At 35.0% G+C, this 24,875-nt stretch overlaps 1 protein-coding gene across 2 annotated transcripts in view; it reads right to left on the bottom strand.

Annotated features, from left to right (window-relative positions):
- LOC122018465 (putative GTP diphosphokinase RSH1, chloroplastic) overlaps window positions 1–13,792 on the bottom strand; it is a 47,555-nt gene extending 33,763 nt beyond the window's left edge. The window contains exons 1-2 of one of the 2 annotated variants that reach the window (XM_042575790.1): window positions 13,482–13,792; window positions 13,168–13,370 (exon numbers count right to left, since the gene is read on the bottom strand). In XM_042575790.1, coding sequence (XP_042431724.1) covers window positions 13,168–13,370; window positions 13,482–13,506 — 228 coding nt within the window. In that variant the 5' untranslated portion in view covers window positions 13,507–13,792. Of the gene's footprint in view, window positions 1–13,167; window positions 13,371–13,481 lie in introns of those variants that run through there. The other variant, XM_042575791.1, reaches the window with a different exon arrangement.
- Between the last annotated feature and the right edge of the window lie 11,083 nt (window positions 13,793–24,875).

The raw sequence follows: 24,875 nt of genomic DNA, 5'->3' as shown, positions 1-24,875 counted from the left end.
CTTAGGGATTGTCTAGTTTATTCTCACTCTTAAAAGCAAGCAATACAAGTATCACTTCAGCTAGTATGCATAGACCAATGGCATTTGTGCAGTTTGCCTTCACTATAGCAAGCATATTGGAGGATGTATTTTGATCCATCAACAAAAGGACCGGAGAGTCTCTTAAGGTGAGCTAGTGTGATGTAAGTCCTCAATCAAATGGGTTTTCGACTTGTTTCATTTTAATTGATTAAGTTTGTGAAAGTAAATATAATAAAGTTATTTGAAACAGAATTCTTTATATAATCTTATTTCTTCATTTGTCGCTTGATATATATCTTCCCATTGTATGCCCTTAGTTGATCTTATTATTATTCATCCCTCCTTGTTGCTTCTTAAAATTTGTTTATGACAAAAATAATTAATAGATATACAATATATAAATGATGGAAATCAATACTAATATCATAAAAGAGAGTATGAACTACCCTAAGAAATTGCAAGAAACTAGATATATAATTATATGACCGAATAAATAAAATAAAATAAAATTTGTTTATACTTAGCTTCTACTCGCACTCTCAAATGAATTACATACAATTTATACTAAATTGACAAAACTATAAATGAACTACCTTTACTATAGCTTTGGCTCCATGCTCTAAAAGTAGCTAGGTAACTTTAAATTAACAGAATGATGAATGCAACATTTGCAATATATAGTTTCAACTCCCCTCTAAAAAAAGTTGTGTAACTACTTGCAATATAGAGCATTCATCAACATTTGTAATATATAGTTTCAACTCCCCTCTAAAAAAGTTGTGTAACTACTTGCAATATAGAGCTTCGGCTCTTCCCTCTAAAAGAGTTGTATGACTACATGTAGTAAAGAGCTTTAGCTCCACACTCTAAAGGTGTTGTGCACAATATATATTAAATTAATATAATTAATTAATTACTTGTATTATAGACATTGGCTCCGTGTTTGAAAAGGACCCTTAGTCTTTTAGCACATGGGTATATTTTTATATGAGATATTTTTTCACTAGATAGATTGCAAATCATTCACTCTGTTCTTATGTAAGGTGCATTTCGGGTGAATTATGTATCATTTACCCTATTCTAATGTAAAATGCATTTTAGATAAATTGTGGATCGTTCACCCTATATATACACACACATGATGTATTGAATTGTGATTTAATTGTGGATCATTCACTCTTATATACAATGCATCCTTATAGGGTGGATTGTGGGTCATTTACCCATATCTTATATTTATATATAAAGTATTTCCTGGATTATGGGTAGTTCACCCTATATATTTATATATATTTAGGGTGCATTTCATTCTGAATGAATGTCTCAAGTCATTTATCTTTAAGTATGACGCATCCTAGGCAAATTGCAGGTTATTTGCCCTATCTAATATGTGTGTGTTTGATTCCTGTGAAATTTAAAAGGAAACATTTGTAAGAGAATAAATGAGTAAGAGGGATAAGACTATAGTTCTCGAAATAGTGGTGGCGAAAGAAATTATTAATATAATTGATATATACATCTCAGGTAATATTAGATGAAAACATAATATGTTTCATCAACCGAAATGATCTTAATAAGAGGAGATCTAAATGGGTATGTAAGAGAGAAAAATAAAAAATATGATAGGGTGCATGGGGTTTATAGGTTTGGAACAAGAAATGAAGAAGGAAAAACTATACTAGATTTATGATACCATACTAACTAATATGTTTTTTAAAAAAAAAAAAAAACTTGGTCACCTGCAAAAGTGGAAATAATAAGTTCCAAATAGACTTGATTATGGTTGGGAAAAAAGATAGAATGATTTGTAAAGATTGCAAATCATCCTTGAGAAAACTTAACTACCCAACATAGCTTAGTAGTGTTGGATATACATCTAAGCATAATATCAATAGAAAGAAAAGGTACACGACTCCTAAAATTAAGTGATGAAAATTACAGGATAGAAAGCAAAATATATTTAAGAAGAGCATAGAAGTATAAATATTAGGAGAAATACACGGCGATTCAAATACAACATAGGATAAGATGACATCAAAATTGAAAATAATAGCCAAGAGTGTATTTGGTGAATCAAAGGGACATGCACCGCCAAGTAAATAACTTTTGTGGTGGAATGAGAAAATACATGAGAATGTGAAGGAAAATACAAATAACATATGATATATTATACATGAATGAAGAAATGAATGAAATTTTTGAATGCTTATGTGAAAAATCGGATACAAAAGAAAGGGAAAAAACATTTATAGAATTAGAGAGCGAGAGAGGAAGATATATGAATGAGGAAATAAACATTTTAATATAAGTTTAAGTAACCAAGTTAACTTAGGTAATTAAAATAGGTCTAATGAATATAGAAACTTAAATATTTAATAGGTCTAATAAATATAGAAACTTAAATTTTTATCGTATAATTCAAGCTTCAAAAGCAAAACATACTTTAAATGGGATGCAAAATGAAAAAATAGTTAAACCAAATGATATTCCAATAGAGGTATGGAAGTGTTTAGGGCAATAAGGTATTGAATAGCTTACAAAGTTATTTAGTCTCATATCAAAAATGAAAAAAAATATCAGATTAGTGGAGGGTAAGTACTCTAGTTCCTTTATATAAGAACAAAGGAGATATGCAAAATTTTACAAACTATAGGAGTATTAAATTAATGAGGCATACTATGAAACTTTGGAAAAGAGTAATAAAAGAAAAACTAAGGAGACCACGGTGACCGAAAATTAATTTGGATTTATGCTTTGAAGGTTGACAATAGAAGTTATACATCTTCTCGGGCAACAAATTGAAAAGCATTGAAAACAAAAGCAAGGCTTATATATGGTATTCGTCGACCTAACAAAAGCTTATGATAGAGTCTCAAGAAAAATCATATAAAGAATTCTAGAAAAGAGATGTGTTAACATAGCGTATATTGAACTAATTAAGGATATGTATGAAGATATAATGATAAGAGTGAAGACTACAAGCGGATTAACCGAAATGTTCTCTATAAAGATAAGGTTATATCAAGAATCAACTCTAAGTTCCTATGTTTTTACACTAATTACAGGCGAATTGATACCGGGCAAAATAGCAATTATCTTGGAAACGGAAGTTTAGAGGGGGATTGTAGAGAAAACAAGACAACAAAAGTCGACAAACGAATAGAAACCGTCATCTCTAAATTTAACTGAAATAAAATTTGATTCAAACAACGATAATGTCTAATATCAACCCCAACAAGTGTTTACATAGACCCAAAACCATAAAATGTTAAAAAGGAAGAATAAAACCGTAACAGAAAGGAAAAAATTCTTAATAAAAAGGGAAAAAACTTCGGAGCCTCTAAAAAGGCCTTAAACGACGAACTGACGCTAGAAAAAATAGCAATATCTTGGAGACGAAAGTTTCGAGAGGGATTGTAGAGAAAATAAAACAGCATAAGTCGACAAACAAACAGAAATTGTAATCTCTAAGTTTAACCAAAATAAAATTTGATTCAAACAAAGATAATGTATAATATCAACCCAGACAAGTGTTTATATAGACCAAAAACCCTAAGATGTTAAAAATGGAAGGAAAAAAAACCTTAACAGAAAGGAAAAAAAAATCTTAATAAATAGGGAGAAAACTTCGGAGCCTCTAAAAAGGCCTTAAACGACTTTTTTTTTTACCCAGGACAGGATTGTTACAGGTTTCATCCACTAACCAATCATAGATCTCTGAACGAACTTTGATTTAGCGCGTTGAATGTCACATTCTAATACACGAATAAAAAATTATGATCTGTCAAGGCTCAGATCCTCATGTATCAGTCGTCTCGAGTTGAAAAGAATTCGTCTTCGAGTAGCATAGTATTATCAGCATCCACATAACAAGGACTAAAGTGTTTCACATTAAACCGATCTTCTGTAGTACCTCATACGGTCCAATCTTCCGATCTTTAAGCTCATCATACTCGCCAACAAAGAAACAATCACGAGTCAATATTGCCCAAACAAAATCACCAATATCAAAAAGTATCTAACAACGATCACGAAGAACCTAAATCTTATACTTGATGTTGTTCTCGTGAATAGCTTCCTTCACTTGCTCATGAACACCCTGAAGGTGTTCTACCATCTCATCTTCTTTAGGACTGAATCATCCTATATGTGAGATAGGGGCTAAGTTCACTAGCCGGGTTACGCCTATAAACGACCTCAAAAGGACTTAAACCGTTTTGTTTCTTGATCTATTATAGACAAATTCTGCTTGAGGTAATATCAAATTCCATTACTTCGACTTAGTTTCTGTCAGACAACTCAATAGATTGCCCAAACCCTGATTCACTACCTCGATCTAACCATCTATCTGGGGTGGTAGGCACTGCTAAAGTTCAACTGTATTCCAGTTTCCCCCATAAGCTCTTCCAGAAATGACTGATAAACTTGGTATGCATAACATGGATCGAGGAATGCCAAGTAAACGCACAATCTCCTTGAAATAAAAATGGGCAATTTGCAAACTACAAAATCGGCATCTTAGAAAATATGTCAACCACAAATAGAATAGAATGCGAGGTTTATTGGGTGCGGGATAAGCCCAATATAAAATTCATAACATCAAATCAAGGAGCTTCAAAAACAAGAAAAGGAGTGTATAAGCATGCATTGGCGAAGATTCTCTTAGACTGTTGGCATACATAACATTGGTCCATAAAGTGAGTTAGGTCAATTTAGGCAAAAAAAAAAAAAAAAAGTAGAGATAAGAGTCAATGTCTTGGCACATCCAAAGTATCCCTCATTATGAAGCTCACTTATAATATGCTGGCTCAATGAACAATCTAGAATGCACACCTATAATCGTCAAAACAGATAGTCGTTATGAGAAATAAAATCATGGTGATGTCCATCAATTACCACCTGAAATATCCTTCCGAAGAAAGGGTCAGCTGCATACATGTTTACAAAAGACTTAAAATCTACAACTTTTGTACTCATAGTGGTAAATAGTGACGAACAACGGCTCAGGGCATCTATGATACTGTTCAGACTCCTATTTGGTGTCTTAGCGTAAAGGTGAACTCCTGTAAATAAGTCACTCACTTCGCATGTCGCTTACTCAGCTTGTGTTGACCATTAATATACTTCACCTCGTGATCAGTAAATAGAATGAACTCTTTCTGTATTAGGTAGTGACCTCAATACTTCAACAACTGAATAATGGCATAGAATTCTAAATCATAGGTAGAATAATTTTTCTTGGATTCAGACAGTTTCTCACTTAAAAAAAGCAACTGGACCGTCCTGATATACACCACCAATAGCAATGTCGGATGCATCACAATTGACATTAAACACTTTGTCAAAATCAAGAAGTGTCAAAACTTGGTCATCTTCTGCTTGACCATTTGAAAACTTGCCTCTACCTCTTCAGACCACTTAAAATCACGTTCATTGAGACACTCAATGATGAGAGCAATCAGAGTGCTAAAATTTATGATGAATCGGTGGTAGAAAGAGGTCAATGAAACTTCTGATATTGTACAAGTCCTTGGCTAAGGTCACACTCCATACACATGGGATCATGCAATCACAAGTTGTGTCTATCTTTGATTGATCTGTGTGAACACCATACACAATAAAGTCAAGAAAAGTTACTAGTAAAAAAGGAACACTTCTTCAGACTGCACATGGGATCATGCTCTCACGAATATAACCCCTTTTCAATAATTCTACCATCTGTCACTATAATTCTTCACCCTCCTTAGGACTGAGGTGATATGCTGGTCAATTAGGCAAACTTGATGATGGAACAATGTTAATCTGATGTCGGATGTCTCTCATTAGTGGTAGCCTAGGAGAAAAATCCTCTGACATCAACTCAACAAAATCTGTTAGCACCTAGTACTTTTGTTGGTAAATTAGCGTATATGACTATTGCATCGTTCTAGCAAGGTAATACACCTCCATACTCCATCTCATCTAAAAACTTTGACATAAAAATTAGATTAGTTTTTTTGGCTATCGGAATAGGAGTGGTTCCTTCCTGCTTTAGCGCCAACACAATCTTCTTTCCCTTGATGTGAAGGGTATATGTATTTTTCCGTCCATCGTGAATAACACAATCTTCAAAATCCCATGCCGCCAAGCACTAGGTTAATTCTGTGACTTACCTCTATAAATCCTCAATCATCACGTCATGAATGTTACGATCACGGTGCTGAGCTTCCTCAATCATAAACTACTTGTTATGACCATGGCCACAACAACTTTTCATTGGATCTGATGAGCTCCGATACCAACTGACGCATAATAGAATAGTGATTATCCTGGAGGCAGAAGTTTAGAAGGGATTGTAGAGAAAACAAGACACTAGAAGTCAACAAAAGAAGAGAAATCATCATCTCTAGGTTTAATCGAAATAAAATTTTATTCAAACAAATGATGTCTAACATCAACCCAAACAAGTATTTAAATAGACCCAAAATCCGAAGATGCTAAAAATGGAAAAAAAAAAAAAAAAAAAAAAAAAAAAAAAAAAAAAAAAAAAAAAAAAAAAAAGGGGAAAAAAAACTTTGAAGCCTCCAAAAAAATGGTTGTTATGGGTTCCACCAGTAACCAATTGTGAATCTTTGAACAAGCCTCGATTTGGCATAGAACATCTCATTCTGATACGAAGTCAAAAGTTATGGTTTGTCAAACCTCAGATCCTCCTATATCACAAACTCACTAGACACATCTAAGATATAGTATCATAGTGTATGTTATGTGCTGATATATTTTGGTAGATAAGACACGTGAAGAAGTAATAATAAACTTAAAGCTTAAAGGAAAATTCTAGAACTAAAAGGTTTTAGGCTTAGTAGAGTAAAGACACAATATATACAATTTAATTTTAGTAATATTAGACATAATGAAATAATTGTTAAGATAGGAGTAACGAGTTGTGTGTAACTGGGAGTTTTAAGTATTTAAGATCATTTTTGCAAAACAAAACAGGGATTGAGAGTAATATCTTACAAATAATACAAACAGGATGGTTGAACAGAGGAGAGTGTCAAGTGTTCTTTGAAATTATACAGTACTTCTAAAAAGGAAAGTTTTATAAAACGGCAATTAGACCTACTATGTTATATGAAGCTTAATGTTAGACTATGACTCGAGTACATGAACAGAAGATACGAGGATGTTAAAGTAGATGTGCGAATATACAAAGATGGATAGATACAAAGAGAAAGTTAGAGTTGCATTTATTGAGAGAATTTCGGGAGATACGTTTAAAATGATATGGACATATACTTAGACGACCAACAAATTCCTCAATTAGACGAGGTGAAATTATGACAAATGTGCACATCAAATGAGGAAGACAAAAAAAAATATGTAATTAGCAACAATAAAACAAGATAAAATTAATTTAAATATAAATTATGATATAACAAAGGATAGAACTTAATGGCATAAAAGGATTCATATAGTCAACTCCATCAAAAAGACTTAGTTAGCAACAATAAAATAAGATAAATTTATTTAAATATAAATGATGATATAGTAGGGGATAGAACTTAATGATGTAGAAGGATTCATATAACTGAACCCACCTAGTGAGATAAGCTTGGTTATTGTTGTAAAAGAGAAAATACAAGAAATGATGAAATTGTATAAGAGAAGTTTAAGAGGAAATTTGTGATAAGAGATTAATGATCTTAAGAGCAGAAAAGACCTTGGTTATTCACTATTCTTTACACTCTATTTTGAGATAAATCATTTTACATTGTGCACTTTTTTTCTTATACCCACTTTGCATTTTACTCATTTTAGAGTTTTTAACCTTCAGATTTGCTAAGATAAGCATATAACACTAGTGGAGTTTTCTTTTGAGCTATGCATTTAGTTAGTTTAATTAGCTTTTGCTATATTTTGTTCTAACACTATTGTAGTTCACACGCAGCCAGCAAAGTTTGTTGTATCACTCTCTACAAAGAATTAGTGCACTGTGGAAATGAAAACACAATATCACAAAGACAAAAATAAAAATAAAGATATATGCAAACCAGGTTAATGAGCTTCACCCACCCACCCCCAAGAGTCGCTACATCCATAACGTAAGATTCGTGGGATCACTCTATAAACCTCTATCTTTCTCCTTTACAAGGCCATAGAGTCTGATTTTTCTTCCTTTTATCGATTTAAGCGTAAAACGAGGAAGACGATGAAGAATGGACTTGAAAAACAACAAGATTACAAGTCTTTGGTGATTTGTTGATAACTAGGGTTGAAGACTTGGTGTTGCTATCATTTGAGTTATGTCTAAGAGGAAGATAATCCTGAGCTTTTATATGATACGTCAAGGTTTAGTCGACTTACACGATCAACTCACAAAGTTTGCTCGAATTTAGCCTTAGTCAATTGCCACCACAATTAACATTCTTATTAACTCTGAAATAATATTTGTCATGCCTCGCACGAGCTAAACTTGTCGTGAAGCTAACTTTGCTCATCGTGCATGATATATAATAGTGTCGGAGCAAAATCTACAACATCTAGCCAAACTAAATGCAAGTGCATACCTCAAAAGAAAACTCCAGCAGTACTATTCATATGTCTCAGCAAATAACCTAGAGGTTAAAAACTCTAGAAAGTGAGCAACGAATCTAAGTGGGAATCAGAGAGAAGTACATGATATCAAATAGCATATCTCATAACAAATCAAAGAGTTTTGCCCCCACGAGTTGGCGCAGTTGATACTTGCATGAGTGTTTATTCCAAAGAAAGAGTAACTAATCAAGATCATCATTTTCCACCAATTCTCTTATCATAATTTCTCTTACATCAACTCTTCAACGAATTTATCAGTTTTCATATTTTTTTATTACCTTTTATTCTCTTAGAAGTATTCCTGATTTAATTTATCAACAAATCCATGTATAAATATATTATACAAGGGTAAACAATTCACAATATACCTAATGAAGGATCCATTATATATATGGATGAACGACCCACAATCCATCCAAAACAGATTGCATCAAAATCTTATATAAATTAATAAGGTGAACGAGGTGCAATTCACTCGATAAAGATGTATTTATATACATAGGGTGAAGAACCCACAATCCATCCAATATGAAATATATCTTATATATATGAAAATATAAGGTGAATGACCTCCAATTCATCCGAATGCATCTCACATAGAATAGGATGACGGACCCGCAATCCACCTAATGAGAAAGTCATCTTATATAAAATGATTGAAACCTACACACACGTGAAAAGACACGAACTCTTTTTAAATACAGAGCCAACGTTCTATAATATAAGTAATTCATTTTATTTACATATTTCTGCATAATGAGTCGTGCAACTCCTTCGGAGCACAAAGCTAAAGCTCTATCATGTAGGTGTTACATGTATTATCTTGTTAATTTAATATCAATGTTAACGCAACCCTCTTTTTGAATGTGGAACCAAAGCTTTATAGTTTAAAATATTTATTACCTTATTAATTAGCATAATTAGTTAGGTAATTTAATTTGTCATGGTTCTAAAAGGGAACAATCGAATAGATATCAACTATGAATATAAAAAGGGCAAGCAATGTAGGAGAAAGTTGTCAAGCATCAAGAATAAGAAAAAGATCATTTAAAGAATTATGTTTCCTAATACTTCATAATTATGTCTACTGCACAAGGTAAATAATGAAACAAGCAAGAAAAACCTAATTAAGGAAACTCCACTTTGACACTTGCCAATCAATGCACTCTTTAAACACATCTATCGCACCATCTTGAACACAAACACAAAAAGAGTAGGTTGGACCACCCTTCTTCAAGTTTTCCTAAATCAAAAGATAGGATCGTAATAAAGAACATCACCACATAACAAAACATGAGGTACAACATTAGACAAACTCTAAGTAAGAACACGACATATCCTCAATTAACAACACTCGCCAAGGTATAATCAAGTAGGAATTTCAAGAGAAGAAACTGCTGAGACATTGTGTAGTTGTTACCCAAAGGAGAGACTCGATCAACAATGTGAATGAAAGAGGCAATGATAACAATTGCTTTCAACAAGGGCAGCCATTGCTTCCTATAAAAAAAGCAAGATTGCTTCTAGCAAAGGGCAACAACTAATTTTAATAGAAATGGCAAGATAGCTTCCAACAAAACAGACAAGAATCACTTCCTACAATCGCTTACGACAAGGGCAATAATGGCTTCTGACAAGGACAGCAATCGCTTGCGGCAAGGATAGCAAACCATTTCCAGCAAGGGCAATAACTGCATCTGATAAAAAGAGCAATGATTGCCTCTAACAAGGACAACTATTGTTTCCAACAAGGGCAACGATTGCTTCTGCCAAGAATGTAGCGAATGTTTAGTGAAGTAAAGAGAGAGGAGTAGTTGATTTCAATCAATCTCCTCTTCATCGAAGGAGGTATCGAAGTGTTTACTTTCGCGAACAGAAGTGGCATCATTGTTTGTAATGAAGAGGAAAACCTAAACAAAAGCAAGAAGTGTTTAGGTTATTAATTAACATTTTGCAAATAAGTCCACCAGTTTTGCTAAATTACAATTTATTCCCCTAAAATGAAATACTATAACAATATTAGTCCACCTCGCCAATAAAAAGTCCACTACACAAATTGATTCAAACTTTTTGTTTGCTCTCGTGCTAGACTCTGAAATCATGGTTCATCTGTATTCATCGACTAACACTAAACCACAACCCTTGTCAACATTTATGGTATCTGCAATCGAGTTTTTAAACTCTATTTGTCAATTGACCCAATAACACAAATCCAAATTCATCAAAATTTGTGGTACTCTATGTATACCAATCAACTGTTATCTCATATGAATCGACTATGTACTATGACTCAACCATCTTAATGATCCAGTCTCACTAATCTTCGAGTCCTATCCTCATCCCCAGGGTTACAATCATTCAAAGACTCTCATTCTCACTATAACAATTTTTGTGTATGAGTCTCCTCATCTTTGGGTCTTCATTGCCAAGCATTCTATCATTTGACCTTTCTCTCCTACCAAGAGACTAGTCCTTCACCCTCTTATATTTGCGTGTCTACCATCTGGCCTGCTGAACTATGCTAAAATCCAATCCTCGACCTTCCTAAAATTCCTTGCCTAGCATTTAGTCTCCCTAACCTACTAGGGTTTTTCCTTACCACCATCTGGTGTTAACCTTCTTGGAGTTTCAATTGTAGTTTCCCTATCAAGGTACCTACACCTGTACACTTAAGATACCATATGAGATCACAAAGAATGTCTATCCAAACATTAAAATTCATGCAATACTACATTGGGGCATGATTGCACCAACAATTAATTTATCAAATAATTTATTTTTCAAAAGTTTCAAAAAGGATAACTAGTTTTACAACATATAATTATTTTATAGCAAATCAACTAATTATATATCTTTCATATGACTTCATATTCACATTAAATGACATGGCCCACATTAGAGTATTAAAATGACATGACATGAATTGGGGCTTTAATAAAAATCACAAGAAGAAAACTCAACATTAATAAGGGCATCATACGAAACTATAGATGATGTTCTATGATTAGTGTTTGTCAAATTGGTTAATTGATATGTTTGATGAGCTTAAAGATTAACAAGATCAAGATTTAAGGCTAGTTTTACACAATTCAAAAGAGAAGATCGCATAATGGGACCTCAATGTATACACGATCAAGGCAAATTCACAATGTAAATTACATAAAACCCTTCGTGGTTGTTGTCATTCTATGTAGCCCATCCAATTTCAAAATTTCCACTTTTATTCCTTTTAATCTAACAAAGCATATTTAAAACTGAAAATAAAAGAATGTTGTCATACACAAATTGAACAACAAAAAAGACTATCATATGGATTGTAATTTTTATTTATAAAAAAAAATTGTTAACTTAATTAGCATGCCTTTAAGTGAGAATTAGAGGTGGTTCATGTACTTGTACATATAACTTAATCCATTGACTCATACTAAGCATTAAGATAAGAATTTAGTTTACTAAAAGTTGTAGTGATATTCTATCCCTCCTTTCAACATGCTTAACTTGGTCCTTCCACGAAACTGATCAATTGATTCTATAGTCAATCCAAAAAGATTTCAAGGATCTTGATATATACAAAAAGGGAATATATATCATATATATGGTAAAATAGAGACTAATAAGAGCAACTTATGGATTCATATAGCATGTGATCACTTCTTTCTGCTGAAAATATCATACTCTTTTTGGTTTTAGGTTCACAAGGTTACTAGCTTTGATCATTACCCATCTCTAGAGCTTCTTATACTCCTTTTGGCACAATAAACACAATATTTTGAACTTTTATTAAAGGAAATATTGAATGGAAGAATAATCACTCTTCAATGAGTCACCCAAGGATCCAAATTTTATGTGATTTATCTCTAAGTAATTTGGCTTGGAAACATAAATCTCCTCCAAAAACCCACATCAAAAGAAGCCAATATTTCCATCAGATTATATAATGGAAAGTGCCATAATTTTGAATCTTCATTGACACCTCAAAAAATGTTGCCATATCCCTAACATGAGACGATGAATGAATGACCTATCTGAAAAGAATACCATCTTTGGTAAACTTTCTTGATCATGATCGGTGAAAGTCATGCTCTAGCCACTATAACCATTGACAACAATTGCATTATTTATACAAGACACTGAAAATAAATGTTGCATTCTTTTACATATTGCTATCAAACATTCTGCAATGTCCATAAAACATTTTCCATATTTCCAACTAAATTGGACTACGGAATTACTCTTTCTGTGATATTCTCATCATGGAAAGAATTAATTCCACCATGTTCCTTAACTGCTGATAAAAGAGAATAATTCTTATACAAGTTAGATATGAAGAACAGGCATAATAACCTTCTCTAATAAAGTACTCGAACAGAAAAGATACAGGAAATAGAATCACTTGTTCATTATCCTTAAGCTACCATTCCAAACTCAGAGAACAATGAAAATTCAAACAACTTCCAACCTTCTCGATACAAAAGGATAGACAATCACGCAAAGATAGGGCCACATAGCTCCAACATTCTAACTTCCAAAACGAATTAGAAATCAAGCGATAACCTATAGAACACTCACATGGCACAACCAGCGCGGTCTTTGCATCATCCCCTTCACATCACGGTGGTGTTCTACTTCTGAGCACCTTGGCAAGGTCGTACTAGCCAGAGAACCAGTAAGCACCCTCGGTGCCTTCCACGCACAAGACAGAACACTGCACTCATACCGCCCGCTTCCTTGTCCTTTAGAAACCTTGAAGAGATTTGCACACTCCACCTGAACTGAAAGATTAAACGCATCCAAGATTTGATCCAATTCAAAACTCCATCCATCAGGATAACACCAAAAACCTCCAAACGGAGAAAGATCTATTAAAAATAGAAAAAATCCACCAGAACTCGACGACGACGAAGCCATCTTGCGACTGGATTTGAGAATGGATAAATTTCATGGACTACGAGAGATTAAAGCTTTTGCAATCACTGGCGGCGAACGAAGTTAAAGATGAGTCCGAAGAGGGTGAACGGCAAAGGGAAAGACTAATCCTTTTCACTTTTCCGTTCTCCGATGAAGACGCAGGATTGAAATCGCCGGAGTAAAGAGGAGAAAATAGAAGTGGGGAGACGGAGAAAGGAAGGAGACTGGAGAAGAGGGGAAGAGGAGAGGAACAGGTTGAACGAGAATGAGAGGCCACGCGAAACCCAAAGCATTAAGAAGATATTTGACAGAGAAAACACAGCTGCCACGTGAATATTCGTTAAATAGTTCTCAATAAAAAACAAACTGTTTTTACCGATCATATACGTAAATGTATGAAATTATCAAATGGATAATTTTAAAATTATCAAATTATATATTTATTTTCTATTTTACTCTTTTATCATGTTTTTATCAATCGAGTCGATTTTACTCTAAAAATCAAAATTTGAATCAAATCTTGACTGATTTAATTTTTTTTCAAATTAATTTTAGATAAAATTGGTTGATAAATCAAACGACTTCGGATTGATATAAATTAATTTTTATGTATTTGTCTACTTCTTTTGATTATATTCATGCTCGTAAACGTAAATTTGATCCAATATATTAAAAGTAATAATTTTTTGAACACGACAAGGTTTGAAAAATTCAATTCGTATTAAAAAAATATTACTCTCAATATATTGGGTCAAATTAATATTTAAGAACGTAGATATAATCAAGAGAACTAGCCAAACACATAAGATCATGTCAATCCGAGATTGTTTGGTCTATCAACTAATTTTGCCCAAAATCAGTTGATGGACCAAACGACTTCGGATTAACATGAAACTAGTTTTTATATATTTATTTACTACTCCTGATTATATTCATATCCTCAAACATCAATTTGACCCAATATATTTAGAGCAATAATTTTTTTAACATGTTTAAAAATTTTAATTCGTGTTCAAAAAACTATTATTCTTAATATATTTGGTCAAATTAATATTTGAAAACATATATATAATCAAGAGAGGATGATAAACACATAGGAACTAGTTTTATGTCAATCCAAGTTCGTTTGGTCCAAACAATCAAACATTTTCATGTCATATCAGCTAATACAAACGACATCGGAATGACATGAAACTATATCCTATGTGTTCGATTAGTTATTCTGATTATATCAATACCCTTAAATATTAATTTGACCTAATATATTAAGAGCAATAATTTAAAAAATATGAATTAAATTTTTTAAACATATTCGTGTTCAAAAAATATTGCTCTCAATATATTGAATCAAATTGATATTTGAGAGCATGGATATAATCAAAAGAACTAGCCGAACATATATGATCTAGTTTCATGTCAATCCGAAATCGTCTAGTCTATTAGTCGATGTTACCCAAAATTGACTGAATGGACCAAACAATATTGGATTGACATAAAATTAGTTTCTATATGTTCATCTATCTCTCCTAATTATATTCATGCCCTTAAACATCAATTTGACGTAATATATTGAGAACAATGCTTATAATATGAATTGAATTGTTCAAACATATTTGTGCTAAAAAAATCATTATCTAAAATCGACCAATGTACCAAATGACCTCGAATTGACATAAAACTAGTTCTTATATGTTCATCTATCTCTCTTGATTATCCATGATCTCAAATATCAATTTAACTCAATATATTGAAAGCGGTAATTTTTTGAACACGAATGTGTTTAAAAAAATTAAATCGCGTTCAAAAAATTATTGTTCTCAATATATTTGGCCAAATTGATGTTTGAAAATATGGATATAATTAGGAGAACTAGCCGAACATATAGGATTTAGTTTCTTATCAATCTGAAGTCATTTAGTCCATTATCTAATTTTAGGTAAAATCAGCTGATAGACTAACTGACCTCGGATTGACATGAAACTAGATTATATGTGTTCGGCTAGTTCTCCTGATTATATCAATATCCTCAAATATCAATTTGACCTAATATATTGATGGATCAAATGACCTTAGATTGACATGAAACTAGTTTCTATGTATTCGTTTACCTCTTTTAATTATATCTATTTCCTCAAATACCAATTTGACTCAGTATATTGAGAATAATAATTTTTTAAATATGAATTAATTTTTTGAAACATATTTGTATTCAAAAAATTACTGTTTTTAATATATTAAGTCAAATTGACATTTGAGGGCATGGATATAATCAGGAGAGATAACCGAACATATATGAATTAGTTTCATGTTAATCTAATATCATTTGGTCCATTAACCTATTTTATCTAAAATCGACTTTAATAAAAAAAAATAAATCAATTGACTGATTTACTTAGAATTTTGACGTTTCAGCACAGAGCAAAATTGATTTAACTAATAAAAAAATCAGCCTACTGATAGGGGTAAAATGAAAAATGGATATGTGATTTGATAATTTTGAAACTACCCTATATGATTGGGTAATTTTAGAAACTTATCTACGTGATTCGGTAAAAAGCTGAAAAACAAAATGCAACATCCATAGTTTTATTTTATTTTATTTATTTGTTTACATTTTTTTTCATAACATTCCGTATAAATATAACTACGGACGTCATTTACACATACTGCAATAGTGGGTTCTCAATTCAATGAAGTTACATAAAGGATTCTTAAAACCTAAAATAATAAGGAAACTATGCCGGAAGGTCTTTAGGTTGTATTGGCATTGTCCCAAGCTGGCTCACTAGTCAATGCTTCCTGTCTCATTCGTCCTATTGTTTGCAAAAAGGTTAAAATTTATGAGTTGAGAGACTCAGCATATTCAAAATCGTGTTATGCAATAGTTAGTGCATATAATCTAGTGTACTAAGAGGAACCACATTCTAGTAACTGGGGATCTTTCTACTAACATATTATGAGCATAAGCTTAGACATCGACAAAAGCATAAGAGCATAAATATAAGCATGTAAATGAACTAGGCATAATATTAGACTTGATCATGGATATGTCCATAAGCATTGGCATAAGCATACTCACCAGGCATCAACATACACATAAGAATAGTCATGAGCATGTACATAAGTATAAACATAAGCATACTTGCATAGAGCATCAGTGTGTAAATAAGCTAAGCATGAAAATAAACATAACTACATAGGGTTAGTGAGTGAGCTCTCGGGCAAAGGACATTGTGTTGGGTTTTTCGGGCTGCGAAAACCGCTTTTTCACGTCGCGGAAATCCCGAAACTCCCTAGCCAACGGATCCGTGCAAAGAAAATTTTTCGAAAAACTACGAGTACGAGTTTACCTAGATCTACACTTAGATCTACATGGAGAAAATCTTATACCTTCGATGTGTGCCCTTCGCGAGTCCCGCTTGTCCAAGGAGATGCCGGATCTCTAGTTGTCAAACTAGACAACTCTCTAGAAGTATCCACACGAACAAGATGTGTTCTCTAACACACAAGGATGGAGAAGAAAACACCACAAGTGTGCTAGCACTTCTTGATGCTCTCGGATGGGATTAGAAGAAGAAGAAAGGAAAAGAAGAGAACACACTCCTCTAAAATCTCTATTTGACTTTCACTAACCTTTCTTCTTGGATTAGATTCACTCTCCTTTCTTCTCCCTTGCTTAAAACCCACGACCAAGAGAAGAGAAGGAGCAAGAAGAGAGCTTAGGAGGAGGAAGATCACTTGAATGAGAGTTACTCACCAAAAGAAAACTTCTCTTTTCCATCAAGTGGTATAACCCCCCTTCACATTAATCACAATTAATGTGGAGGCCATTAAAGAGAATAGTTGTAACCTCCATGAGGTGGCACATGTGATGATGTGGCACATCATCATTAGTTCTCCTAATGCCAAGTCACAAATGATGTGACATAAAGTCAAGTCAAACTTGACTCTTCCTCTTCCTCTCAAGTCAAGTCAAACTTGACTTAATCTCTTTCATGGTTGATCTAATCCAACCATTTAATTCAAGCCAATTTAATATAATGAATCTAATTCATTTAATTAAATTGATTCAATGAGTCATAATCTAAATTAGACTCATTGAACACATGAATCAACTTGAGTCCAACTCAATTAGCTCAATTAGGATTACTCTTAATCCAATTTGATTCATCACATGAATCTAATCCTCTTGGTTCATCATATGAACCTAATCTCCATCCACTTGTTCTTTGTGTGTGACCCAATAGGTTCTTGTAACGTTGGCAATGCCCCTAAACTCATTTAAAAGTATAAGTAATGAGCGGTATCTAGAAATACATCATTACTACCCAAGTTACAAGAATGTTGAGATCCAACATCACCTTGTGACTACTAATTTTGACTCCTCACAATATATGACAAGTGTCCTTCTATCCTAGACATCTAGATTGATCAATGTGAGGCATAGACCGTGTCATCCTCTAATCAATCTAAATCTTGAACTCCAAGTAGACTCACTCAATCAAATGAGCTCAATATCTCATATTGACTCATTTGGGCATGGTCATGCACTTCGTGGTCTCACTCTATCAAGAATGTCGATGTCACTCCCATCATATAGGAGGGATAGATCCCATCTACATCACTCACATCTCTCCGCATAATTTGTTACATACCCAGTAATTGCCTTTATAATCCACCCAATTACGAGTGACGTTTGACGAAACTAAAGTATATAACTCCTTATGTAGGGAACCATGGTGACTTCATGTCTAAGGACTAGTAGTCATACTAATAGCCACATGAGAAAATATATGACATTCATATAACGATCCATGATACTTTCTCATGGTAGGTCATTCAGTATACATTCTCTAATGCATACCCATGTGTCAACTTGATATCTCTATATCCATGACTTGTGAGATCAAGTCATCGAGTTGACCTACATGCTAGTCTTATTACATTAACATTGTTCTTGAATGTTAATACTCGACTAGGAATGATTAAGAGTAGTGTTCCCTATATCATCTCACTATCGATTCAACCAATCGATTGATATAGGTAAGAACCTTCTACTCAAGGACGTTATTATACTTAGTTTATTTGGCACCAATACAAGTAAGTATAATAACCAAAAACCAAATGTCTTTATTTATATAGAATATGATACAACAAGTCTAAAATACAATCATCAAATGATTGGCTCTAGGGCTCTAGCTAACAATCTCCCACTAGCACTAGTGCCAATCAGTGTAGGCTCTAAGCCCCAATGACCTAGTGTGACCATCATGCTTCCTCTGTGCCAAAGCCTTGGTCAAGGGATCTGCGATGTTAGCCTCTGTAGGTACTCTGCAAATCTTCACATCTCCTCTCTCGATGATCTCTCGAATGAGATGGAAGCGCCGTAGTATGTGTTTGGTCCGCTGGTGTGAGCGAGGTTCCTTCGCTTGTGCTATAGCTCCATTGTTGTCACAATAGAGCTCAATAGGGTCAGCAATGCTAGGAACCACCCCAAGTTCAGTAATGAACTTGCGAATCCAAGCCTCCTTTCGCCTCGATGCGACAATATACCTCTGTCGTAGAATCAGCTACTGTGTCCTGCTTCGAACTCTTCCAGCTCACAGCACCACCATTAATGCAAAACACGAACCCCGACTGCGATCTATGGTCATCCTGGTCGGTCTGGAAGCTAGCATCACTGTAACCCTTTACAGCTAGCTCATCATTGCCTCCATATATCAAGAATTATTCTTTAGTCCTTCTTAAGTACTTAAGAATATTATTGACCGCTATCCAGTGACTTTCACCTGGATCTAATTGGTATCTGCTCGTCATGCTCAAAGCATACGAGACATCAGGTCGAGTACATAGCATGGCGTACATGATCGATCCTATGGCTAAGGCATAAGGGATCTGATACATGCGGTCTCTCTCCTCTCTAGAAGAGAGACCTTGAGTCTTTGAAAGACTCACGCCATGTGACATCGGCAGAAATCCCTTCTTGGAGTTCTGCATGGCAAACCGAAGGAGTACCTTGTCAATGTATGTACTTTGACTTAGGTCAAGCAATCTCTTAGATCTATCTCTATAGATCTGTATCCTTATAATGTGGGATGCTTCACCTAAGTCCTTCATTGAGAAACAAGTTCATAGCCAAGTCTTGACAGACTGTAGTAAAGGGATGTCTTTCCCAATGAGCAGTATGTCATCCACATACAATATAAGGAAGACAACTATGTCCCCTACAACCTTCTTGTAGACACAAGGTTCATCTTCATTCTTGATGAAACCAAACTGTTTGATTGCATCATCAAATCGAAGATTCCAGCTCTAAGAAGCTTGCTTTAGTCCATAAATGGACCTATGCAGCTTGCATACTCTGCTAGTATGCTGTGGATCTACAAAACCCTCAAGTTGTGTCATGTACACATCCTCAAGTAGGTTTCCATTCAAAAACGCGGTTTTGACATTCATCTGCCATATCTCATAGTCATGGTATGCTGCAATAGTAAGTATAATCCGAATGGACTTAAACATTGCTACTGGAGAAAAGTTTCATCATAGTCAATACCATGAATCTGCTTGAAACCTTTAGCTACCAAACGACCCTTATAGATAAATTCATCCATGTCAGTCTTTCTCTTAAAGACCCACTTACACCCAATGGGTTTTACCCCTTCAGGTGGATCAACCAAAGTCCATACTTGGTTAGTGTACATGGATTGCATCTCGGATCTCATGGCCTCTAGCCATTTCTCAGAATCTGGTCGACTCATCACAGCTTCCTGATAGGTGGTAGACTCATTATCTATGAGCACAACGTCATCATGGTCAGACAAGAGAAATGAGTATCTTTCAGGCTGACGACGTACCCTATCAGACCTGCGAAGAGGTATGTCTACTTGAACTGGTTGTTGTTCCTCAACTCTTTATGGAACAACATCATCCACAACACTTTGTGGTTCCAGTTCAACTTCTATCGAGGCTTCAGTGCTAGGATCCGCATCTTGAACTTCTTCAAGATCGAATGTACTCCCACTAGTCTTTCTAGAAACAAAGTCCCTTTCTAGAAAGACTCCAGTCTTTGCCACAACTATCTTGTGCTGACTGGGAATGTAGAAGTAATATCCCTTAGTTTCCTTAGGATATCCTATAAAGTAGTACTTGTCGGATTTGAGTCCTAATTTATCTGAGACTTGACGTCTAACGTAAGCCTCATATCCCCAAATCCTCATGAAAGACACTTGGGCATCTCTCCCAGTCCATATCCTATATGGTGTCTTTATCACGGCCTTGGATGGAACTCGGTTGAGTATAAAAGCTGCCGTGTCTAGAGCATAGCCCCAAAGGAATGTCGGAAGATCTGTGTGACTCATCATAGGCCGTATCATATCTAATAAGGTACGATTCCTCCTTTCGGATACACCATTCCACTGTGGTGTTCCAGGAGGAGTGAGTTGGGATAGAATCTCACACTTAGTTAGATAGTCACGAAACTCATGGCTAAGGTATTCTCCACCTCGATCTGATCGAAGTATCTTAATACTCTTGCTGGTTCTGTATTTTATTCTTGAATTCTTTGAACTTTTCAAAGGATTCATACTTATGTGTCATCAAGTACACATAACCATATCTACTGAAGTCATCAGTAAATATGATGAAGTACCTATAATCACCTCTAGCAGCGACATTGAAAGAGCCACATACATCACTATGTATGAGTCCTAACAAATCAGTCACTCTCTCACTGTGCCCACTAAAGGGAGTCTTGGTCATCTTGCCTCGTAGGCATGACTCGCATATCTCATATGATTCAAAATCAAATGAGTCCAGCAAACCATCCTTATGGAGCTGGGATAAGCGCTTGTCATTTATATGACCTAAGCGACAGTGCCAGAGGTAGGTTTGGTTCATGTCATTTGACTTGAACCTCTTGGTATTTATGTTATAGATAGGGCTCTCAATGTCTAGAATATAGAGTCCGTTCATCAGAGGTGCACTACAATAGAACATATCGTTTAAATAGACGGAACAACATTTGTTCTTTATTGTAAACGAAAATCCTTTCTTGTCCAAACAAGAAACTGAAATTATGTTCTTAGTCAAGGCAAGCACGTAACAACAATCATTTAATTCTAGTACAAGCCCAGAGGGTAGAGATAGAAAGTAAGTTCCTACAGCAATAGCAGCAACCCGTGCTCCATTGCCTACTCGTAGGTCTACCTCACCCTTCGTCAATGCCCTGCTATTTCTCAGCGCTTGTACATTAGTACAAATGTGCGAAGCACATCCGGTATCTAATACCCACGATGAAGAAATAGAGAGGTTGACTTCTATAACATGTATACCTGAAGTAGAAATCTTATTTCTCTTCTTCTTAAGATCTTCTAGGTATTCTTTGGAGTTCCTCTTCCAGTGCCTTGCTTGTCCTTGATATAGGTGACAAAGATGTTCAACCATATCGTAAGCGTCCATCAACTCATGTTGCTTCTGAAGCTCAGAGTTCATGGTCGTGAGCATAAGACAGGACACATCTAATGCGTCATCATCTCGGTCTGCTCGCGTGGTAGTGGCAGGAGGAGCCTCCGGAATGGGCTGCTCCAGAACGTACAGTTTACGTTCTTGGGTGATAACTTTTCTCAGGTTCCTGTACCAGTCCAGGAAATTTGCTCCGTTGAGCTTGTCCTTCTTAAGGACAGAACGCAGAGAGAAGTTGTTCGTGTTTGACGTCATGGAAATTCTACAATAGAAATAAATGCATAAATAAATATCATATTCTTTTAAATCATTTAATTAGGCCTTCAACTAAATGATGCTCCCACTGAATTCTATAATTCATGTGGGACAAGATCCACATCATACTAACCCTTGAGTTAGCTTTGGCTAATACACCCAAGATTTAGTATGATCGGTAGGTAACGATTACCAATTATATCTCTATGCAACTCTTGTTTATAGGATCATTATCCGCAGTTATATTAAAACTTGAGTTAGCTTTGGCTAATACGCCCAAGAATTAATATAAATGTGATTTATGTCCTATCTTTCCAACCATTGGAAGAATGCCTATAGTTGTACTCGATCCAACCGAGTTAACTAGTTACTCAATCTAATTGAGTTGTACTCACCCATGCGTTGATAGGCGAGACCAAGATTGTCCCTCCGTACCCTACCAAGATAATATGTGTTGCTCTGCTTTGGCAGATTCAACAACACATGTGATCGAGGTAGTGATAGGTATCACGGCACGGTAGGTATTAGAGTTGACGTGATTTAGATCTAATCTAAACGTCGATGTTGTATCATATACTCGATATAGATCTAATCTAATCGATAGGGTGCATCTTGTACACGATGTAGATCTAATCTAATCGTAAGGGTGCATCTTGTGCACGATTTAGATCTAATCTTAATCGTTAGGCACTAATTAATTACTTAATTAAACATGCATCACATACACAAGTAATTAACTAAATTTTATGATTATGTCATGGCCCTACTACGATCTTCTCAAGCCAATGAGAAGATCGGATGGTCAACCTAAGGTCAACAACTTCTCAAGCTCCTTCCTTTGACCACCTCGTGTTACTCGCGCCCTCCTCGTAACTCCGTCTCGAGTGGACCTTCCACCGCTTCAAAATTTACATTACAATTTTGAAAATCGAGTTACATTCGAGTCTAAATCTAATTTACAACCAGAATATAAATAGGGAGGCACGACGCGCAGGTCGCGTATCAAATACAGCACACACAAGCACATGACGGCACGCAGGACATATTATAAATTACAATACAAATCCAATCATATTGGGTCTTTTTGGGCCATGACTATCACAAAAATAATATATAATTCAAAATTATATATTTTCATAATTTTCTGTAATTTTTCATAATTTTTACAATTTTTATGAGTAAAATTTTCCGGCGGTCCCGTTTGCCGGTTTTCGGGCGCAATCGCAGAACGAATCCCCTTGCGGGGCTAGGGGCAGCGCCCCTACCCGCGATCTAACAGTTCCTTAGCCCGCTGTCCCAAAAAGTTTTGGGGCGAAACTTGGCCATTTTGGGAAAAACTTCTCGGTAGTCGAAGCCTACAAGTGTCGAAACACTTGTGCTTCGCTTCTACGAGAAAAATACCCATAAAAACTATAAAAATCATAAATTTACAGAATATTACAGAATGTTTATTTTTCATAAAAACCAAAATAAACTCGTATTCATCTTCGCACGTGGCTCTGATACCACTGTTGGGTTTTTCGGGTCGCAAAAACTGCTTTTTCGCGTCGCGGAAACCCTGAAACTCCTTAGCCAATGGATCCGTGCAAAGAAAAATTTTCGAAAAACTACGAGTACGAGTTTACCTAGATCTACACTTAGATCTACATGGAGAAAATCTTATACCTTCGATGCGTGCCCTTCGCGAGTCCCGCTTGTCCAAGGAGATGTCGGATCTCTAGTTCATTGATCATAATCCTCGTCCCATTCATGAATACCAAGTTAAGTATTTATAATGTTATCACCACCATGTTTCTAAAAAGGATCATAAATTGTAAAATCTTTTTAAGGCAAGGTTGGATCGTTGACAATGACTAGCTATCATTATATGGTCGATTGATCAATTTTAGCTGTAAAACTATGGTACCAGGCGATAGGACATCAGCAACCACTTTTCAGTTATTGTGTCTTGGCCTATAGTTGGCGGGGTCTCCAGCAACCCTTTTGTCACTGGCTCGTGGCCTATGGAAATCTGGTGTTGGGCTCCCTCTAGGGCTTTGGCCCATAAACGAGATCCCTTTGAGACCTTTCCCCTCACAGTATTTCCATTAAAATCATTATCATTATCACTTTATTACAGTCAACTTACTCGATATTGGGCTCCCTCTGGAATCTTTTCCCGTAAACGGGATCCCTCTGAGACCTTTTCTCGTAAACGGGCTCCCTTTGGGGTCTTTTCTCTCACAGTATCCTCATTAAATCTTTGTCATTATTATTATCACTTTGTTACAGTCAACTTACTTGATATTGGGCTCCCTCTAGAACCTTTTCCTATAAACGTGCTCCCTCTGGGGCTTTTTCTCTCACGGTATCTATATTAAATCTTTATCATTATCATTATCATAATTATCTTCATAGCATGTTTAATCCTAATGATCCATAAACTTAACATGTAACCTTTAAATGTTATCATGATAAGATATAGGAAGAAACATAAACCTAGAATTCCATAATTTACCTCTAACACCTTAAGGTATCATAATCAGGTATAAGTAGAACATGAATATAAACTTAAGCACAAGAGTGTAAATTCATAACATAAACTCAAGCATAAACTTGTGCATCAACATAGCATGAGCATGCATAACAACTTAGATATGGTATAATCGTAAACC

This window comes from Zingiber officinale, chromosome 9A (assembly GCF_018446385.1).
Source record: "Zingiber officinale cultivar Zhangliang chromosome 9A, Zo_v1.1, whole genome shotgun sequence".
Classification (NCBI taxonomy): domain Eukaryota; kingdom Viridiplantae; phylum Streptophyta; class Magnoliopsida; order Zingiberales; family Zingiberaceae; genus Zingiber; species Zingiber officinale.
This window is presented reverse-complemented; position numbering and strand designations above follow the sequence as displayed.